The sequence below is a fragment of the Pinus tabuliformis genome, chromosome 4_2 (genome assembly GCF_031772625.1).
Source record: "Pinus tabuliformis cultivar Carrire ecotype Pingquan chromosome 4_2, CPIR1, whole genome shotgun sequence".
In the NCBI taxonomy this organism is placed as follows: Eukaryota; Viridiplantae; Streptophyta; class Pinopsida; order Pinales; family Pinaceae; genus Pinus; species Pinus tabuliformis.
In genome coordinates, this window is record NC_142304.1 from 595,887,755 (window position 1) to 595,909,415 (window position 21,661).

The window sequence follows — 21,661 nt, forward strand, 5'->3', positions numbered from 1 at the left end:
AAGAATATAAGAAGAATTGATCAAGGGTTTCCCCACATTGGGTTTTGTCCCTGGCTGGTGCCACATCTTGTGTCCTCTTGTCTTGGCTTGTCTTCTACTATTTATGTTTATGTTCTATTTGCACTTTACTATCATGCTGATGTGATTGCTAATCTGAATATTGACATTGTGCTAATATGAAAAATTGAAGTAAATTTCTCTAAGCATAGAACATACCAAAAATTTAACACTAAGGCATATAGAATCTATGTGCCTAGTTAAAGGGAAGTGGAATTAAGTCATGATGTCACTTTCGATGAAGATTCTATTCTTAGGAAAGTCCGAGAACTTCCTATCCCTAGGAAGGTCAATGATAATGTTGATGCAAAAAAGCAGGATGAACCTCTGTCTAATGAACTGATGCCCGATGTTGAAGGTTTGATGGATCCCATTGATCGACCTCCTAATGAGCCCTCTACTTCAAAAAAAAGACCTTTATGGCTCAAAGATACTCTTGAAGATGTTGAGAAACATATTGCACCGAGGAGGACATTTCGTGAAAGAAAGAAGCCGAATAGGTACCAAGGGTACTTAGTTGCAATGAGTACCATTGTACAATCTAAGCCTTGCACATTCGAAAAAGCTGTGAAACACCAAGTTTGGAAGAATGTGATGAACAAGGAATATGAGTCAATTATGAAGAATGATGTATGGATTGTGGTTCCTATACTTAAGGATAAGTCAGTGGTCACTTCAAAATGGCTCTACAAGATCAAACATGGAGCTGATGGGAGTGCTGAGAAGTTCAAGGCCGGATTTGTTACTCGAGGCTTCTCTCAAAAAGGAGTAGACTATGATGAGATATTTGTGCTAGTTGCCTGATATACCACTATTCATTCAATCATAGCCCTTGCTGCCTCGCAAGGATGGAGCCTACACCAGATGGATGTCAAAACTTCCTTCTTGCATGGTTCGCTTAAAGAGGAAGCCTATGTGGAACAACCCAAGGGGTTTGAAGTTCAATATCATGAGACACATGTATGCAGGTTGAAGAAATCCCTCTCTGGGTTGAAGCAAACCCTTAGGGCTTAGTATGAGAGGATCGATAGTTATCTTATGAAGCTGGGATTTACAAGGAACGATGTTGACCCAAACCTATACTTCAAGGTTGAAAAGGTCAAGCCCCTCATTCTGGTCCTGTATATGGATGATCTCTTTCTGACAGGTGATAACCCTCTCATTCATCAATGCAAGAGGGAGTTGGCTTCCGAATTTGAGATGAAGGACCTAAAACTAATCCATTACTTCCTAGGGTTGGAGGTCTGGAAAAAGCCAAGTGAGATTTTCCTTTCTCAAGGAAAATAAATTTGAAGCTACTTGAGAGATGTGGGATGGTGGATTGCAAATCTGTGACTACTATGATGGAACTCAAATTTAAGAAGCTATGTGGAAGTGTTGTTGGGCCCGGATTAGCAAACCCTTCCGAGTCTCTCCAACTTGTGGGGCCCTGATGTTCTTGGTCAACTCTCGTCTTGACATATGCTTCGTTGTGAACATGTGGAGTCATTTTATGGTCGAGCCTCATCACATTCATTGGATTGTTGCTAAGAATCTCTTGAGATATCTCTGAGGCACAATCCACCATGGACTGAGATACATTGCTGAGAATTTGAGGTTACATGGATATTCAGATGTTGACTAGGCTGGAAGTGTGGTGGATCGTAAGAGCATGTCTAGGCGCTGCTTCTCTTTGGTGTCTGCTTCTATATCTTGGGTGAGCAGGAAGCAGAAATTGGTTGCACTAAGAACCGCCAAGGCCGAATACATTGTTGTGAGTATGGCCTGTTGTGAAATTTGGTTCAAAAATAACTTCAATGAGATATTTGAGCATGTGTTGGATACCACCATGATCTTCTACGACAAACAGAGTGGGATTCTCCTATTAGAGAATCTTGTGTTCCACGACCGCTCCAAGCACATTGATATCAGGTACCATTATCCGGGATATGGTACAACAGAGAGCGATAAGGCTCCAACACATTAGAACATATGAGCATGTCACATACATTCTCACGAAGCCTTTGGGGAAAGCCAAATTCTTAACCTTTTGAGAGAGACTTGGAGTCATGGAACGACCCTCCTATGAGGGTCCCGTATGAGTTGGACACAGAGCTCTAGGAGATCCTGGGGACTTGGGTACTTCTTGGAGCTATGAGCGACCATAGGATGAGTGTTTCACCTTCCCTTGTGATACCCCATTATGGTTGACATGTCTGTAGGGTGATTGGTTCACCTTCCCCTGTGATACCCCATTATGGTTGACATGTGTGTATGGTGAGTGGTTCACCTTCCCCTACCCGGACACATGCATGTAGGGTGAGTGTTTCACCTTCCCCTACAATTGACATATGCATAGGATGAGTAGTTCACCTTCTCCTATGGCATATAAGGAATATGAGTGGTTCACCTTCTCCTATCTATGCCCCAGCACACATCCTACCCGTGGATTCTGGGACTCATGGGAAGTACCTCTCATCTGGCCAATGATTTGGCAAAATATGGTTAGGGACCATAGTACTACCGATGGATGCATCGTGTACTTTCGTACTCCCTATGACTAGGATTCATGGTGTTCAACATATTAATATAGGATCAAGGACTTACTTTTGTCAGTGGAGAGTGGTATGATCTTATGACTCACTCTCGATCACTTATTCTTCATTATTACTTCATGGTTCAATAGATCAGAGCAGGGTGGTGATTACAAGGATGGTATAGGATGACAGGATGGCATGATGATGACAGATGGATTGGCAGGCGGAATTCTCCCTAGTTGAGAGGGAGTGTTAAAATTGTCAACTAGGGCCAAATTCCATCTTAAGAAAGCTCATATGATGGAGATAATTATGGTATTGGATTCCTCTTTTCGAGAGGTCAAATTTTGATATAAATATCATCTCATTCTGACAAGCAGAAGTGGAATTTTGAATTTATTCTCTCTCATGCACAAATTGTCAAGGTCGGCCTCAGTCAAATGTAGGCTCATAAGCCCAACAAATGTGTCTCCTCACCCTCAATGAAAGACACCCTCAATGAAGTGTATAAATAGGAGTGACCTCTCTCCACATTTGGACATCGCTCATCTCATCACATATCTCTCTCTCTCCTCTCTTGATTGGTTCGTATAGCTTGGAGGCAGCCTTCTCTACTTTGCACGTGTGAAAGGAGGATGAATTTATGGGTTTGTTTGTTGGCCGAATTTCAGAAAAATAGGACAGTGTTGACTTGGGTGCCTTTGACCATCATTGACTACGTTTTCTTATGCTGAATTTTGATTTTTGGAGGCCACACTCATTGGCACAAAAATTGAGGTGATTGGGACAATTTGAATGGTTTGACTTCAGCATTGACTTCTGATTTGATTGTAGAATTTATAGTAGTGTTTTCTCTCTCCTTTGACTGGTTTGTTTTTGGCTAACTTTGAAAAAGGCCAAATTTATTTGTTGTTTACCAAGGTTCTTGGAGGACATTTTGGAGCTTCTTTGACCATCGTTAACTTTCTAGTTAGGATTGCAGTTGACTTTTGTTGACTATTGATTTGACAGGACTGTTTTGGGCAAGTTAATTTGATATTTGTACTCTTTCTCTGTTAAACTATTGAAGAATAATAAGAATATTTGATCAAAGGGTTTCCCCACATTAGGGTTTTTCCCTAGCCTCTGCCACATCTTGTGTCCTCTTGTCTTGGCTATCTTTTGCACATGGTTTTATGTTCTATCTGCATTTACAGTCAATGTGTTTATATTAATGTGATTGCTACTAAATATAATTGGAAATTTTCATTGGGATGATAAGGGACATTGAAGTAATTCGTGTTAAAGCATAGAACATACCATTGTTATCTTAAATTAACAATTAGCCACTCTTAACTAGAGAGGTAACACTATTACATGTTCCCCAAATTTGGAAGGGAAACCGACTATAAAGTCTCATTTGTGCTCTTGATTAACAAGTTTGGTTCACTTAGATGCACTAATGAATTATTGTACCTAATGGTGAGGACACTCATTAAATCTTATATGTAATTGGCAGGTGGTTTCATCATGGGATGGGCAACTTAAATGGAGCCCAAGTCCACTAGAGGATCATATTGACACTTGTAAGGGATGCATTGAGAGCCATTGGACTCCATCGTGTGTTAGCACCTTCAACATTTTATTCATTGCCCCACACTATTCGCGAGATGATGCACTTGGACCAGTGTTTCCCCAATCGGCTTAGTAGTGTACACTTGGTTTGGCAGTTGATCCAAGGACCATAGGAGTTTTGTCTCACCTTGAGATATGGGAGGGAAAGCACCATCATCAGTGCCCCCATTTGGAGCATTCTACAGGTTTATCTTTCATCAAGAGACCCATGAGACCAATATATGTTCCCCAAAGCCATTTTGTAGCACCAAATGATGACTTACATGGACATCAAGGGGCCATTCCCCCCCCTTTTGCATCATTTATGGAGCCCTCTCTCATATTAGCACTTAGAGGAATTAACATGGTCCTCCAATGGCCTCACACCATTATGACGCCATCATTTCGGCTACTTGTAGGATGGTTGATTCATTATTTATCATAGCTACCTGGTCGGCTTGTGACCAAGGCCTTATTTTTGCACATTATTATAATATTAGGGGCTTAGAATAGGAAATTTGACCTCTAAGGTCTCATATAAATAGAACTCGCTATCATTGTGAGAGATCATCATCATCACTTGGATCTTTCTCTTGTAAAAGACTTCATATGACACTAGTGGAGACTTTTGATGCATTTCGATATCTTTGGAAGCTAAAATTTCAATCTTCTTTGGAGCGACTTCATCGTTTATCGTTGGGTATATCTTATCGTCATCTTGTAAGTGCCTATTGTTGGGAATTTTCTCTCGTATAATGTCTAATGTATGGAATTGCTCTAACTAGTAAATGTTCAAGTGCCCTAATTTGTTGAATATCGTTGTAAAAGGCTATTTGGTTGGAAATTGCATATGTTACTCATTGCATAGAAATAGATGAATGTTCCTAGTGGACGGAATTTTATTTTTTTCCATGAAAATATTATTGTAGTGGCTACAACCACCCTCCAAAATTTTGCCTATGCTTCGATATTAAAGCCTTCCTTCTTAACCACAGTAGCTCATCTCGCACTGATCCAGGAATTTGTGCTTCGACTGAGACTTATCCTTTTCATTTTTGCTTGTGTTCTCTTACTTAGTTGATTTTCTAACTCACAATCTAATCTCCAACTCGGTCCCACAACAGTGATGGGCTTGCCCCCATAAACTGTGTAATCCTTGAGGGAAACCATCCTTGATGATGGGAATTGCACAATCCTAACTGCCAATGAGCCTTGAGCTCAAAAAATGCGCAGTCATGAGGAGGCAGTCGAGCACTGAGCCCAGAAATTGCACAACCCTCACTCAGCTCAAAAACTGCGCAGTGCACTGAGCTAGAAGGGAACTACGTTGTTTTTCTCGGTAGTGTGCACGGCAAGTTTCCCTAGGAAAAGCAAAAAAGAAAAACGAAAAAAACATCCCTAGAAAATAGGGATATATTTTTAGTATCCTGAAGGAGGCACTTGCATTATTTTTAGAAACTTCCACCAAGTGTCGATTTTTCCTTGATTTTAGGCATGCACACCATAAATCCTAATTTGTCCAAATCTATTTAATCGATGCTTCTAGAGCTCATTTGCACATTCGATATTGGAGCTCTAGCATTCCCGAGGAAATCAAGGAACCTTCGGTGTGATCGTCGTCGTTTTTTCGGGTGAGTTTTGCTTTTGTCATCTTTTGCTACTTTTTCTGTCGCGCTTTGTTGTTTGGCTTGTGTGAGTGTTGTTTCACATGTTTCTCTTCATGGTTGTTGGCGTTTTAACTTGTAGAAGTGTTGTTTCAAGTTATATATCATCTTTCCCAAGTGTCGCATAAGTTTTCTTATCTTTGCACCAATGGTCGTCGTTGCAGTGACTCTCCTCACTTACTTTGTTTTCCTTTCGTTTGATCAATTGTTGCACTTGATTCACATGCATCTACCCACACTTAGTCATATTTGCACTCATCTTCACATTATCTCCCAAATCTGCTTGTTTTTCACACTCCCCTTGGGCAAATATGGGTTTCCCTTGGCCGGATCTCACATTTCACCGCTGGCACTGTGCAATTTGGAGGCTCAAGCCACAAGCTTGGCCTCTGGAATTGCACAGTGTGAAGTCTAAGCTAGCTCCAACTGTGCACTGCACAGTTCCAAGAGCCAGCCTCTCAGCTTTGTTGGAAAAAGTAACTATGTTTGGCCTTTAATATTGTACTTGATTCATTATGTAATGTACTTGTCAAAAGAATAAAGAAAATAACTTTTATTATTGCAACAATGACTTATTAAAGCATGGGTTTCATGCTTGGGTCATCATTATATTAGTCAAAGTCCCCATTGAAGACTCCTATGATTAATATTGAGTTTATAGAGTCATTGTACATTCGAAGAGACCCTTCTTAGGCTTTCGGATCATGTAAAACGGTTTTGTATCAAGCAACATATGAATTATCTGTCCTCCACATCATGTTGGCCTAAGGAAGATCAAGTCGGCCTAAAGACCCCCATTCGACCCACAAGAATGCTATATATAGAAGACGAAGTCACTTGAAGCATCCACTCTCTCAAGCAATTCAATATCTTCTAGGAAGTGCTGGGAAGTGTTGGGGATGCAAATTCTGCTACTGAAAGAAGGAAAGAAGTGCGAGTTTGGGGGAGTCTCTAGAGAAGAGGAAAATCGAACTTTTGGTACCTCTCTCTCTCTGTTTCGTGGTGTGGTTTAGTAGATCGAAGTCTCCTATGGTTTTGCTGTTGTCGAAAGCTGCATGTTGTTGGGATCTGCTGCATAGTCGAAGTTTCTAGAAAGGGTCGAAGATCTTGGAGGTTGACATGGTGTGGAGGGAAAGTCTGGTCTTGGTCTAGGGTGAAGAGTCTCAAAGAATACTATTGAAAGGAATAATTACTTTGACTGGGTTTTCCCCTCGAGGGGGGTTTTTCCTTGGCATGTGCCTATATCTTCTGTCTCTTGTTTTGTGACCTTCATGTATGTATAATCGCTTGATGAAAGATAAGATTATAAAGAAGTAAAAGAAGCCAACACACTCAAAAGTAATTATCAAGAAAGGAGAATCAAACTCTAATATAATATCTTTGATTTTCCAACATGGGATCGGAGCTAAGGTCAAGAGAAGTCGAAGATCACTTTGTTGGCATGGATTCTCCCTCTATGGTGAACTACATAAGATTGGGTTTCAACTCTGCTGGAAGATGGATCAAGAAGATCATCTACTACCTATTCAACAAAGTCAAGAATCATGGATTCTTGGTTGCCCTTACAGGATCTCTTACTGATGATAATGCATGGATTATTGATAGTGGAGCATCGAGACATATGACAGATGAAAGTAGGAAACTTCACACACTATCAAAGGAGTCATCCTCCCATGCAGTGGAATTGGGTGACAACAAAAGCTATGTTGTTAGAGGCTTAGGATCTACATCATTAAAGTTGGACAATGGATCGAAGTTGCATCTCAACAACATTCTCTATGTTCCAGGTTTGAAAAAGAATTTACTTTCTATTTCTTGTTTAGAAGATAAAGGGGAAAGAATTGCTTTTGTTGATGGAAAAGTATTGGTTTGGGGAAAGAACTCTAGTATTGACAAAGCTAGGGTTATTGGAGTTTGTGAAGGAAGTCTTTACCAGGTTATCACTCCATCTCCTCAAGCTCTTGTTCATATGGAAATAAGTCCCATTGAACTATGGCATCGAAGGTATGGCCATCTTCATTATAGGGTCATCCCTACTCTTAGTCAATTGGTTAATGGCATTCCTGATATGAAGTTAGACCATGAAGGTGTATGCAAGGGATGTTCTTTGGGGAAGCATACTAGAAATCCATTTCATCATAGTGAATCTAGATCTAAAGAAATATTAGATCTCATCCATTCTGATGTATGCGGGCCCATGTCTGACAAGACACTTGGAGGTCATCTCTACTATGTAACATTCATTGATGACCATTCAAGGAAGACATGGCTTTACCTACTCAAAACTAAAGATGAAATATTTGATAAGTTCAAGGAGTTTAGGGCTGAGGTGGAAACCCTAACCGAAAAGAAGATAAAGACTCTAAGGTCTAACAATGGTGGGGAATACACCTCTAAAGAGTTAATTTCATATTGTAAGGATGCAGGTATTAAGAGAGAGCTCATTGTTCCCTACTATCCCGAACAAAATGGATTGGTCAAAAGAAAGAATATGTCAAATGAAGAAGGTATTAGAATTATGCTCCTTGATCAAGATCTACCGAAGTTCTTATGGGGTGAAGTAGTGATGACTACCATGTACGTTCAAATAAATGTCTTCATAAGAGTCTTGATAATACTACACCCGAAGAAGTATTCACGGAAAAGAAGTCGAGTGTGGATCATTTCCGCATATTTTGAAGTCCAGCATATGTCCATGTTCAAAAGGACAAGCGAAAGAAGTTGGACTCGACAAGCATCAAGGGAATATTCGTTGGTTATAGTCTTTCCTCAAAAGCTTATAGAATCTACATAAAGGAGGGAAGATACATTGAAGTAAGCAGGGATGTCATATTTGTATAATCAAGCTTGCAAGAAATCAAAGGATATTCCTATTGATTCTGATGACGAAGAAGTTCCCGTATTTGAAGAAGATGAAGTTCATGAGAACTCTACCGCAAATAATGAAGAAGAAGAACCAAGTGATCCTATTCAATCGGTGGTTATCCCAACAACAAGGAAAAGGCCATATTGGTTGAGAGCTACATTAGAAGATGTTGAAGGACATGAAGCTGCGAAAGGGTCCTCCAAGGAAAGTAAGAAACTAAAAAGGTATTCTAGTTATGCTGCATATATGACAAAGTTGATTGAAGTCGAGCCATCTACATTCTAGGAAGTTAAGCATGAAGAGGTTTGGAAGAAAGATATGCAGGAAGAATATCAATCCATCATAAAGAATGGGCTTTGGGAAATCGTTCCTAGACCTACTGACAAATCAGTTGTCACATCGAAGTGGATCTATAAGATCAAACATGTTGTTGATGGAAGTATAGACAAGTACAAAGCAAGGTTCGTTGCAAGGGGTTTCTCTCAAAAGGAAGGCATTGACTATGAAGAAACATTTGCACCTATTGCAAGGTACACTACCATTAGATCGTTGGTTACAGTGGGGTGGAATATCCATCAAATGGATGTTAAGACCACATTTCTGAATGGGGCCATTGATGAGGAAGTGTACATCGAACAACCTGAAGGATTTGAAGTAAATAGCAGGGACTCTCATGTTTGCAGACTCAAGAAGGCTCTATATGGCTTGAAGGAGGCACGAAGGGCATGGTATGAAAGAACGGATGCATATCTTCTCAAGATTGGGTTCGTGAAGAGTACTGTTGATCCGAATCTATGTATCAAGGTCGTGAATAATGAGCCAAACATTATTCTTCTATATGTGGATGATCTATTCATCACCGGTGTAGAACGAAGAATTCAAGAATGCAAGAAGATGTTGGCAGTTGAATTTGAGATGCAATATCTGGGACTGATGCATTACTACCTAGGTCTAGAAGTATGGCAAAGTCCTAGGTTGATATATTTGGGGCAAGGGAGGTACATCATCAAGTTATTGCAAAAATTTGGGATGATGCAATCCAAGTCGATGGTTACTCCTATGATCACCAATCTCAAGAAGTTGAGGAGCTCCAACTCTAGTCTCATGGATCCTACCTCATATCCTCAGTTTGTGGGTTCCCTGATGCATCTGATAAATACTAGGCCAGATATATGTTTTGCAGTGACCATTCTTAGTTAGTTTCAGTTGGAGCCTCGTCATGATCACTGGATAGCTGCCAAACATATATTGAGGTATCTTCGTAGCACTATACATCACTGCCTAAAGTATGATAGTAAGGAAGTCAAGCTAATTGGCTTCACAGACTCTAATTGAGGTGGCAGTGAGACCGATGGAAAGAGCACTACCGGAGGATGCTTTAGTCTAGTAGATGTTGTGATCTCATGGATGAGTAGGAAGCAAGATCTCGTTCCATTGAGTAGTACCGAGGCAGAATATGTGGTTGCATGTGAAGTAGGAAAAGAGGTTGTTTGATTAAGGAAGCTTCTGACGGAGTTGTTCGAAAGGTCTCTAGGTCCTACTGTGATTAACTATGATAATCAAAGTTGTATCAAGCTGTCTGGAAATCCCGTGTCTCATTCGAGGACGAAACATATCAATAATAAGTTCCACTTTATTAGGAACTTGGTGCAGGATGGGATCGTGAAGCTAGAATATGTTCCGACAGACGAATAGGTAGCATACATTCTGACAAAGGCTCTTCCTATTAAGAAGTTCGAATATCTAAGAAACCTATTGGGTTTGGTAGATATTGGTGATTGTATTGATGATAAAGGAATGGAAGAGAATTGTTGAGGTTTTGAGAGTGAAGCATTGCTTGGGGAGACATCAGGCCGGCACTATGTGTTGATGTCAAGAATCCCGAAAATGAAAAAGGTGGTGTTGTTTATTAAGCTCAGTTTTGAATACACACTTGTATGTTTGGGTTGGTGGTTAGCACATAAGCCTGATGGTACCTAGAGGGGCTGAAAGCATGAGTCCACCTTAGTCCCACCTAGATAGACTGCCCTGGTCAGGAATCTAGTCCATGGCATTGCGGTGCCTAAATTATTGAGTGATTGGTTGTATAGATTTCCCTGGTCAGGAATCTATTCCATGGCATTGTGGTGCCTAAATTGTTGAGTGACTAGTTGGATAGATTGCCCTGGTCAGGAATCTAGTCCATGGCATTGCGGTGCCTAAAGGTTCTTCATGTTTTCATATAGTTTGAGATCTTCCATTATGTTTGTACATTATGAATACCTCCCTAGTTAAGAGGGAGTGTTGGAAAAAGTAACTATGTTCGGTCTTCAATAATGTACTTGAGCCCTTATGTAATGTCCTTGTCAAAAGAATAAAGAAAAGAATTTTTATTATTGGAACAATGACTTATTAAAGCATGGGTTTCATGCTTGGGTCATCATTATATTAGTCAAAGTCCCCATTGAGAACTCCTACGATTAATATAGAGTTTATAGAGTCATTGTACATTCGAAGAGACCCTTCTTGGGCTTTCGGATCATGTAAAATGGATTTGTATCAAGAAAAATATGAATTATGTGCCCTCCACATCATGTCGGCCTAAGGAAGATCAAGTCGGCCTAAAGACCCCCATTCGACCCACAAGAAGGCTATATATAGAAGGAAGTTGAAGTCATTTGAAGCATTCACTCTCTCAAACAATTCGACATCTTCTGGAAAGTGCTCGGGATGCGAAGTCTATTGTCGAAAGAAGGAAAGAAGTGTGAGTTTGGGGGAGTCTCTAGAGAAGAGGAAAATCAAACTTTTGGTACCTCTCTCTCTCTGTTTTGTGGTCTGCTTTAGGAGATCGAAGTCTCCTAGGGTTTTTCTGCTGCCGGAAGATGCATGTTGTTGGGATCTGCTACATAGTCGAAGTTGCTCGAAAGGGTCAAAGATCTTGGAGGTTGACATGGTGTGGAGGGAAAGTTTGGTCTTGATCTACGGTGAAGAGTCTCAAAGAATACTATTGAAAGGAAGAAAAAAGTTAATTGGGTTTTCCCGGGGGATTTTTCCTTGGCATGTGCCTATATCTTGTGTCTCTTGTTTTGTGATCTTCACGTATGTATAATTTCTTGATGAAAGATAAGATAATAAAGAAGTAAATGAAGTCAACACACTCACAAGTAATTATCAAGAAAGGAGAATCAAACCCTAATATAATATCTTTGATTTCCCAACAAGCTTGGCCACTGAGACTGCGCAATGCGCACTCTCTCCCAGGCCTTTGCCCACGCTGAACTACGCATTGCGCAGTTCCAGTCATCAGGCTTCCACCTTGGCTGCTAGGACTGCACAGTGCGCATTTCCCACGGTTAGTCAGTCTCCCCTGTCAAGAAAAATTGTGCAATCCCTCACTTCTAGTGCCCGGCTTGCTGCTTGAACTTGCCATGAAGTTCTTTTCTTTAAACTAGCATTTGCTTGCCATGAGTGTCTTCTTTGTCCCATAAGTACAGCAGTTGTTGAGCATCTCTCCAACAGTCACAATTATCATGGCATCTATGAGAGTTGCATCAAAGGAAACAACCAAGAGCAGTACTAGGGAAGTAGTTGAGCATACATTAGCTAATTTACCATTGTATGCAAATACTCAGCGGTTTATAGAGAAGGGAACAACATTGACATGGAAATAGATCAAAGACACTTTTGCAAAGGACTTTGAGGAAAACTTAGAGGATCGGCAAGTTTATCTTAGTATCTGATAGTTAGGGTTATACAAGGTTGCATGCAGGTACCCTGCCTTCCTGTGTGCGGACATCATCAGCTGGATTGTCTCACATACAGATGAACAGACTATGACATTGAGCAGTGCCAGTGGGCAGAAGCTTGCCACCTTCAAGGCAGAAGACTTTCAGCAGATGTATCACTTGCCTGAGCTAGTGAAGTGCATGGACTCACTCTTCTATGCCACCCACAGCTATGTGAACACAAGAGACATTGTCAAGCGTTGGGTGAAAGAGCCATTGAAGTTTCGACAGACACCCACCCATGTGTACAAGACAAAGTCCCTTAGGAAGGCTTACCAGCTCTTGATTATCTTTGCTTGCAGAATCCATGGTCAAGAGAGCACAAAAACCTTTCCTGAAGGGTGGGCAATCTTACTGGACCAGTTGGTGAATGATGGGAGGCCATTCAACTAGTCGAATTTGTTGGCTCAACAATCGAAGGCCCATGTAGCTCAGGCTCGAAATCCGCCCCAAGGATGAGAGAGCAAGGCTCTATATGTTTGCATACTTACTGGATGCAATCTGTCCACAGGAGCAATTCCCTAGCATGAATTGGACATGGACACTACGAGATATTGTCGTGAACATCTATTGCAAGTTGCTTTCAAATGCAGTTATCGAACAGTAATGGCACCGCTAACTGACCACTTTATCATTCCGTCATACAAACTTATATTTGAACAAGATCCACCTTGCATGTCTCGAGAAGCAATGGAGGCGATAGTAGACATTGCAGATTGGTATGCCTCACTAGGTGGCACCTTCATCAGAGTGTTTGGCGGAGAGAAGCCTCTGCATGTCTTACTAAGGTATGCCATCAGCAAACTGATCATGCAAGAAGTATCATACCACCTCGCTACAGGGTTGTCAACAGCACTGCATAGGAAGAAGAAAGCGCCATGGCCCACTCTTCCTTTGCGGATCGAATAATACGAGATCAAGAACTTGAAAGTTGCAGATGCCAAGGCTAAGGACATAGTGAAATTCAAGTTCGACACCAAGGAATTTAATCCGTATGATCCCCACAGTATTTGTAAGGACCATTGTACGAGAGTTTACTTTCCATGGATCAGCAGGGCATTTCATTGGCTAGAAGAGGATCCTTGGAGATACTACTATAATGCCTCTAGACTCAATGAGTCAATCAATATAGCAAGGACTCTAAAGGTTGCTCCACAAACAGCGGCAATTCCAAAAGCACCAGCAGCAGAAGGCAACAATCCCATGCAGGACAAGGGAAAGAGGAATATTGTTGACATTCCAGAGGGAAAGCAAAGGTGTAAAATGAAAGCAAATATCGCAAAGGCATCCTTGGCAACAGAAGTAAAGAGGAAGCAAAGGATGCAGAGAGCAGAGCGAGGAAGAGAGAAAAGCAAAGGTTGGAGGAAACAGAACTAAAGCTGCAGGAAACAAAGAAGAAGTTGAAGGAAGAACAAGAGTTGAGGAGGAGAGAACAAGAAGAGAAGTAGAAGCGGGAAGAAGAACAAGGGAAAGGCGCGATGACAAAGGAAACAACATCGATACAGGTTGAAGAGTCAAAACAACGAGTAGCTGAGGAGGAAGGTGAACAAATGCAAGATCGGGAGATTGCTCGGCGGATTGAGCAATTGATCGAAATGATAGACATGGAGTTGGAACAGGCGCCACAGCAGGAAGATGTTGACCTGATGTCGGGAGCACCCCAGCTCATCCCTCAATCTCCACCACCTCCAACGGTAGACCCAGCCCCAAGCGAGCAAGGAGATGTTGTTCTCCTTGATGATGATCCGCTCATGGATGTGTACAATCTATCATTCGATGAGTTCCAGAACAGGATTGTACAAGCGCGGAGGAAGCACTTTTCGAATGAATTTATTTCCTAAAAACCCTAGGTCTAGTGTAAGCCCTTACTAGATCTTTCAAGAAGAGTGAAAAGCCTATTTGAGGTGTCAAACCATTTCACAAACTTCTTGAGAGGTCCTATCTCACCTTTGGAGCCTTGACTCTAGGCATACCTATCGTCATTGCAAATTTTAATCCCTATGTCTTAATCTCCATCCTAGGTCTTTCTTGGAGAGACATTAGCTTCCTTGAAGCATTGAATCATTGTTGTGACTCTCCTTGAATGGGCTTAGTGGAATCACTTCACACATAGATCATTGATCCTTCCTAGTTCAAGTGATTCCTCTCCTACTGGGACTCCTCCCATCAGTGAAAATCCGTAAAGAGCAGGGGACATCAACTAAGGTGACAGTGGGTCTTTGTCTCATTGTTGTCACTTCGTCTAGTAGTTGTCCCATAGGTTCCCCTCCTAAGGCCCTGCTAGATTTTATGATAACAACATCGATCAGAAAGAAAGTTTGAAGAAGGTGATTAGGGGTTTGTAAGACTCCAACCTTACAAACAATTATCACTTAAATAACAAGGAAAGAAAAAATTGGCTCCAAAATTCTATGGACCTTTTCAAATCAACAAAAAAGTTAGTGAAGTAGCCTATGGGTTGAAGTTACCGGACAATTGTCACGTCCATAATGTCTTCCATGTGTCTTATCTCAAGAAGGTGTTGGGACAAGACCAACCTATTCAAATAGATATTCCCAAGTTCGATGACAAAGGAAGAATTATTTTAGAACCAGAAGGTATTCTTGCCACTAAGGAAAAAATGTTACATTATAGAACCATCAAAGAATATCTTATCAAATGGAAAAGCTTACCAGAAGAAGATTCATCATGAGAAACAGAAACTTTTCACCAACAATAACCCTCATTACCCTTGCTTTGATGAAAAAGCAAATTTAAAGGGTTTGGCAATGTTACAAATAAAAATTAGTTAGTAAAAAGTGTTGGAAAATGTAACTCATTTCGGTCTTCATAATTTGTACCAATATGTATTTTATGTAAAAAGCAAAAGAAAAGAAAATGAAAAATTATTATTATTTTTCTAAAAAATCATGTTCTTCATGCCTCTAGGTTTTGAGTCAAAGAGTCAAAGTCATGTTTTGGACCTATTGTAAAAGAAAAAGAAAAAGAAAAAGAATTTTTTAAATGTAATTTTGGAACAGAAACCCCTCTAAGTGCCAAGTCATCCTACATGAAAAGTTGGCTCTACCCCAATGGATGTGTCTATTCACACCCCTTTTGAACTATTTAAATAAAGGGAAGATGGAGCTCATTTCAACACACACACTTGGATGTTTTTGGTCTGAAATATTGTAGAGAAGATGCAAAAGATAAGGAGGGTCGAAGTCTGAAAGAAAAGGTTTCTTCTTGAGCTAGCGTTTTTGGAAGATAGGAGAGACATGAATTCATTTGTGTGAACTCCTAGTGAGTGTATAAATAGGAGAGACATGAATTCATGTGTATCATCACTTTGGATTGGATCATTCTCTCTCTTGAGAATTTCACATTTCTTTCTTGGAGGATGAATGGGAGCCAAGATGAATTTCGATGTTTGGATTGGACTTTCTTATCTTGGATCTTCTTTATTAGCAAATATGTTGATGGTTGGATATGTTCTCTTACATGTAAGTACACACATTTAATGTTATTCTTCTTTTACTTTGTCATATGCATTGGAATGGGATTTTCGCCATACTAGAGCTAATTGTTGCATTGCATAATTGAGAAATTGTGGAATTATTGTTTTTTATAGCATTTCTCAATGTATGGGCCATGTATGTTGAAGGAAATCTCCTAGGGATAATTTTACCATTGAATTTATCTTGATAAGCCATCTCTTTTTGAAAAGTGAAGTATAAAGCTTTAAGGTCACTTCTTCTTGCCCTAAAGGCCAAGCAAAGTAATCCTTGAGGCGTCCTTGACTGAGAAACGAAGTCCTTTCTCATTATTCTCCTAGACTCCATTCTCCCCAAGGGATTAGGCACTGGTCTACCAATAGGTGGTCACTCAAAGAACCATTTTTCTTCACCTTTCCCCTTCTCTTCTAGGTCTAGCCAAGTTGGGTCACCTAGGGCATCACTTTCCCGACAAAGTAGCCATAGAAAAAGTTCGATCTCCTAGCCTCTACTGCGTTGGTGTGTCCTCAAGGTCTCCTCCAAATTTGAAGAAATTCCGACGGTGGGATTGTGAGATATCCCAAGCCCTAGCTCTGAGATCAAACTTTGCCCTGGTGTTCCCTAGGCTAGTACCTCATAGGATCAATTTAACACCTTTAAATGGAAATTCTTGTTTTGATCCTTTCCCTTTCCTTGTCTAGATTAAGATCATCATTGGTTGTAAAATTCCCTCCCTTAACCTACGTTAGGTCCACTTGGTCTCGTGTGGTCCCATACCCTTGAAAATTTAATACTTCAAGAGCCACTTGGGAACCAAGTTCAATAAGGATTTTCGAGATTGGGAAACTTCTTTACAAAACATATTCCTTAAACCTAGCCCTTAAATCATCACCTCCTTCTCCTAGAAAGTTGTGTGCCTTCCTTGACGAGCAAGCAAGTTCCATCCTTAACCTCCTTCTAGAAAAAGGATCATCGAGGTCACTTCACATCCATTAGTTGATCCATCCTTCACGAGTAACTTCCCATATACCAGGTCTCCTCCCATCGGTGAAAGTCTGTAAAGAGTAGGAAGTCTTCGTTGAGGTGACAGTGGGCTAAGTCTCCATTGTTGCCCTTGGTTTAGCAATTGTCCATTTAGGAGTCCCCTTTAGGCCCCCTGCTAGTTTGAGTGGTAACAGGCATCTAGAGATGGAATTTTTTGTGGTTTTGGGTTTTGGATATCTCATTTGATATGATTCTATAAGAAGAGAACTTTTTTGGGTTTTCCCATTGGAGGGGTTTTGTCTTGGCTTGGAGCCTATATCTTGTGTTCTATTGTCTTTTGTGATCTTCATGTTTTTATGGTAATTGCTTGATGAAGAAAGAAAAACATAATAATAAAATGCTAACAATCTCACAAGTAATTATCATGTAATGGAAATCTAATAATAAGATGAAAAACCTCCCGATTTCCAACAAAGGGTGTAGACCGTACCCCTTCACTCGTGACCAATCAACATTATATAGCATACCATCCAAGTGACATTGTAAATCCTTCATTTCATCTTATTCTATAATAATTATTATCAGTTCATATATACAATTGTTGTTGTTTGTTACATTTGACCTCAAACCAAGTGACTCGTGTGTCATTTGTTATCATACCAAGCAAGGCATTCTCCAAGAAAAGTTCCTCTTTACCAACAATAGTACCCCAAAATAACCACCTTTTCTTGATATAAAAGGTACCTTTAGATGTGGAGTGCTTGCTTATTCTTTGAACGCCAAGTTCCTCATGTAATGCTAGGTGGTTCCCTAGAAGCTCCAGTATGAAATGCCTCCAAACATGCAACTTTGCCTTTGGATATGTGAAATGCACCCTAAATGATAAAAATATGCATGAAAATATATAGAAAAGGGCTCTAAATGGTGAATCTCTGCCACATGTGCAACCCTACCTCCAAATGTATAAACTCAACCCCCAAACATGCCTTAAAAAGACATGAACATCCTCCATTGAATCATGCTCCAAAGCCAATATCCAAGGGCAATCTACCTCTGGAAACCTCATCATCCCACAACTGCTCTACCACTGAGAAGAATGTCTCCAAAAATAGGCTTGCATTTGAGGTGGTAACACTTTCTAAACAACATCATCAGATAGTGCATTGGCCTTTCTCAATTATTGATGCCATGGTAGATACTCATTCCTCCTCATCTTGTTTTACTGACATTTAGCAGATCTCTTGCACTCTTTATTTTTCTCTTTCTTTGATACACTAGTTATTTCATGCATGTCATGTATTGTCTCGTTTTATGCTTTTAGAACAGCCCAGGACACTTCTACAGCTTTGTATCACTGATTGTACTTCTATTACGTTGACCTATAATTTTAGTCATTTGGTGGACATTAATAAATCATCTTATGTTATCTTATCTCTCTCTCTGTGAGGAGGAGAAAGAAGGGAAAAAAAATCAACTCTGCAATCATCATCTTTTAAAGGAGGTGATTTTTCATGCAATACATGCATTTATCCCTATTTTTCTATTTTAGTTACACAAGGAATATAGAGGGCCATCAATTATTTCTAATTTTTTCAGTTCATTTCTGGGTTATCTAGGTCTACTAGAAGCCAATAAAAGCACCCAGCTACTTCTATTATATCATGATGTCTAAAAGTTTTGCATCTTTACATCCGAATTTTCCTAGGGAATAAAGTGTTGCCACCTAACCAACTTCATAAGAATATGCATGAATTTTTTTTGAAACGCCATACCATAGGCGGGTAATCAAATAATGGTTCTCAATCAAATTACTTGTAAACGTACACAATGCATGATATCAAATTTAAAGAGACCCGCTAACTGTAGAAGACAAATCCATCATTCAAACAAAAGAAACATCTGGTCTACAGTATCTCAGCGACTTCCATCATTACCCAGAAATATCTGTATGCAAAGAAACTACTTTTGAACTTTAACTCGGATTTCAGAATGTTGAATCAAATCTCCAAGTGTCATTTCAGAAGTCTAGAAGTAGTTGGGGTAATATTCTTTCCAGGTGTGTGCCTTCAATTTGTGTACTCCCCTCGGCTTCAGCAACTATAGCAGCACGCTGAACAGCCTCTGATAAAACATAATTGCATCAGATTAGATATTTCCAACATAGAATGCTTCAAAGCTTATGCTCAACCACACATTCAAAACAGAAAATTGGTTTTGTGTGTGTGGGTTGTCTGTAACATAGAAAAGCAGAAGTAAGAATAGAACATCTCTCGGCATATGCTTATAGTCAAATTCTCCAAGTCCATTTAAGTTTTAATCCATTGTTACCTCCAGACAAGAAACCCCTTCTTCTAATCAAGCATACCTGTAATAAAAAGTCTCAGCAATTCACAGCTCAGCTTCAGAGCATTGGAATTGGCTGCACGCAGATAACATTCCAGTCCTCAAAATGATGTTAAAAATTTTTGAATTTTATTTTTTCTAATTCAATGAAAATGTTTCTCCTTCAACCATGCTACTAAACTGTGCCTTCCCTTGTAATTTTTTTTTACAAATGACAAGAATTGGAACCAAAACTTCTTCCAACTAGCATATGATCCTCAGCTTTACATGTTTGTAGCATCTACTTTGAATTATGCATAGAAATTAACTGTAATATAAGATTAGGATGCAAAATAATGGCACCAAAATTGACCCAGTTTACAATTTTGATTGTCTTTCTATGAATTATGAAGCTAAAATGAAACAGGAAAAAACTGATCGCAATTTTTTTTTACAAATGACAAGAATTGGAACCAAAACTTCTTCCAACTAGCATATGATGCTCAGCTTTACATGTTTGCAGCATCTACTTTGAAGTTTCAACTTTGAATGATGCATACAAATTTAACTGTAACAAAAGAGTAACATGCAGGAGAATGTCACCAAACCCAGTTTACCATTTCATTGTCTTCCTATGAAGCTAAAAGGAAAGAGAAAAAAATTGATTGCTGCTTTCTTACAAGACTAATCACAGAAGCTAGTGGCTACCAAATAGTCAGGCTTGACAAATATGAACTGAACATAATAATAATCTAATTTGAGGTCAAGTCCTAGCTAGACGCCAAATTGAAATATGAAAGCCCCTTCTTTGTGGAACAAAACCCCCTCCACACAGCAATTTGACTGCTTAGTCTACAGCGGTGTACATACCCTATGACCAACAAAACTGATGTATAAAACATGATGCATACCTGTAGTAGTTCGAGTCTTTTTTGATGCTGCAGCACCAACCTGTTACAGCTGATAATCATAAGCAAACATAATTGACCATCTGGCATCCACTAAAAAACAATTCTGCTTATATGTTTCCAAAGAAAAGAAAAGGAATTCCCATTTTTTTCTTTTTTTGAATTATCCAGAGATATGTGATTTTCTCAAATAATTTACCACTGGATTAGTATATTTTTATAGGATTTTATATTTCCGAGTCAACTCTATTAAATTAGTTTTGCATACCTTCTTTTTGTTTTATGAATACCAAGAAACAGATGCCTATCACATGGCTAGTCATATGCTTGAAAAATCAAATCTGAAAAAATATATCAGATCAAAGTTGAGAGTTTGTTGTCACCTTTGCAATGGCCGAAAAGGTACCACTACCAACACATCTCAACATATGTCTATGTTGTTGGCCCCGAAATGTAGCTGCCACAAAAATGCACTCTTTTGCTGATTTCACGTGCAAGGTATAAGTGTTGGCTGAAAACATACTTGGCTGGACTTTTCATTCATGCACAACTACCTCATGATGACTATCGACTTCATGATGCAACAAATTTGCTCCCTTGCTGAAAATGTATGGATGTTGATCATTAGAAATAGAAGCAAATGTACAACATACCTCAAGATCTTTTGGCTGCCTGGAACCATGAGACATAAAACCCAAATTGTTCTCTTCAAGCATTGTAAATTTGCTGTCGACCCTCGTCGGATTAGGAAAGCATAAATTCACATTTTCCACCACCATGTTTTCACCATCAGTGTCATAGATAGAGTCTTCAAGATCAAACCAGCCACCAACAAATTCACCATAACTTGCCAGACCCTTGTCCTCCTTGAAAACACTGCTGGAAATCAAAATGTCGTCCTCATGTAAGTCGACATTGGCATCACAAGATGCTTCTTCTAGAACAAGATGGGTTGCATAATCTTCGACAGGATCTTCACCATCATGATCTTCACGGGGTGTTGCAACAAGGTCTTAAAAAACCTCATCACACTTCTTTTCATATGGATCTGTAATCTCGTGTACAAAATTACAAATGGCTCATTTGATGAAAAAGAAGGCTGGAAATTGAACCAATCCTCATGAAAATCTTCCCCCATGCTGCTCATTGGCCAATCCATAACTTTCTCTAGGGAGACAAGAAGGGAGTTCAAAGCTTCAACCTTTTCCTCCATTTTAGCCAGTAATACCTTCAAAAGGTTACTATGAAATACAAATATCAACTCCTCTATCTCATTTTTTAAATGACAAGCAACAAATGTAGCATGGCTATCATGAGGCTCATCAACAAAATCTTCCATATGCTTTTCTTCTCCATAACCAAAATCCAATATTGCAAATTGCTTTAATTAACCTGCAAATGAAGATATTTCCCCTCTACCAAGATTTTCAAACCATATATTTGTATCTTCCTCCAAAGTATATGCAAACATTTTCACCATGACATCCTCACCAACAACATTAAGATTTGAGCTG

The 21,661-nt window shown here is 39.7% G+C and overlaps 1 protein-coding gene across 2 annotated transcripts in view; it reads right to left on the reverse strand.

Moving 5' to 3' along the window:
* Positions 1-18,699: 18,699 nt before the first annotated feature.
* LOC149170706 (centromere protein X) overlaps positions 18,700-21,661 on the reverse strand; it is a 124,503-nt gene continuing 121,541 nt past the window's right edge. Inside the window, exons 4-6 of one of the 2 annotated variants that reach the window (XM_089427334.1) lie at positions 20,151-20,190; positions 19,283-19,336; positions 18,700-19,038 (exon numbers count right to left, since the gene is read on the reverse strand). In XM_089427334.1, coding sequence (XP_089283460.1) covers positions 18,935-19,038; positions 19,283-19,336; positions 20,151-20,190 — 198 coding nt within the window. In that variant the 3' untranslated portion in view covers positions 18,700-18,934. The remainder of the gene's footprint in view (positions 19,039-19,282; positions 19,337-20,150; positions 20,191-21,661) is intronic. The other variant, XM_089427335.1, reaches the window with a different exon arrangement.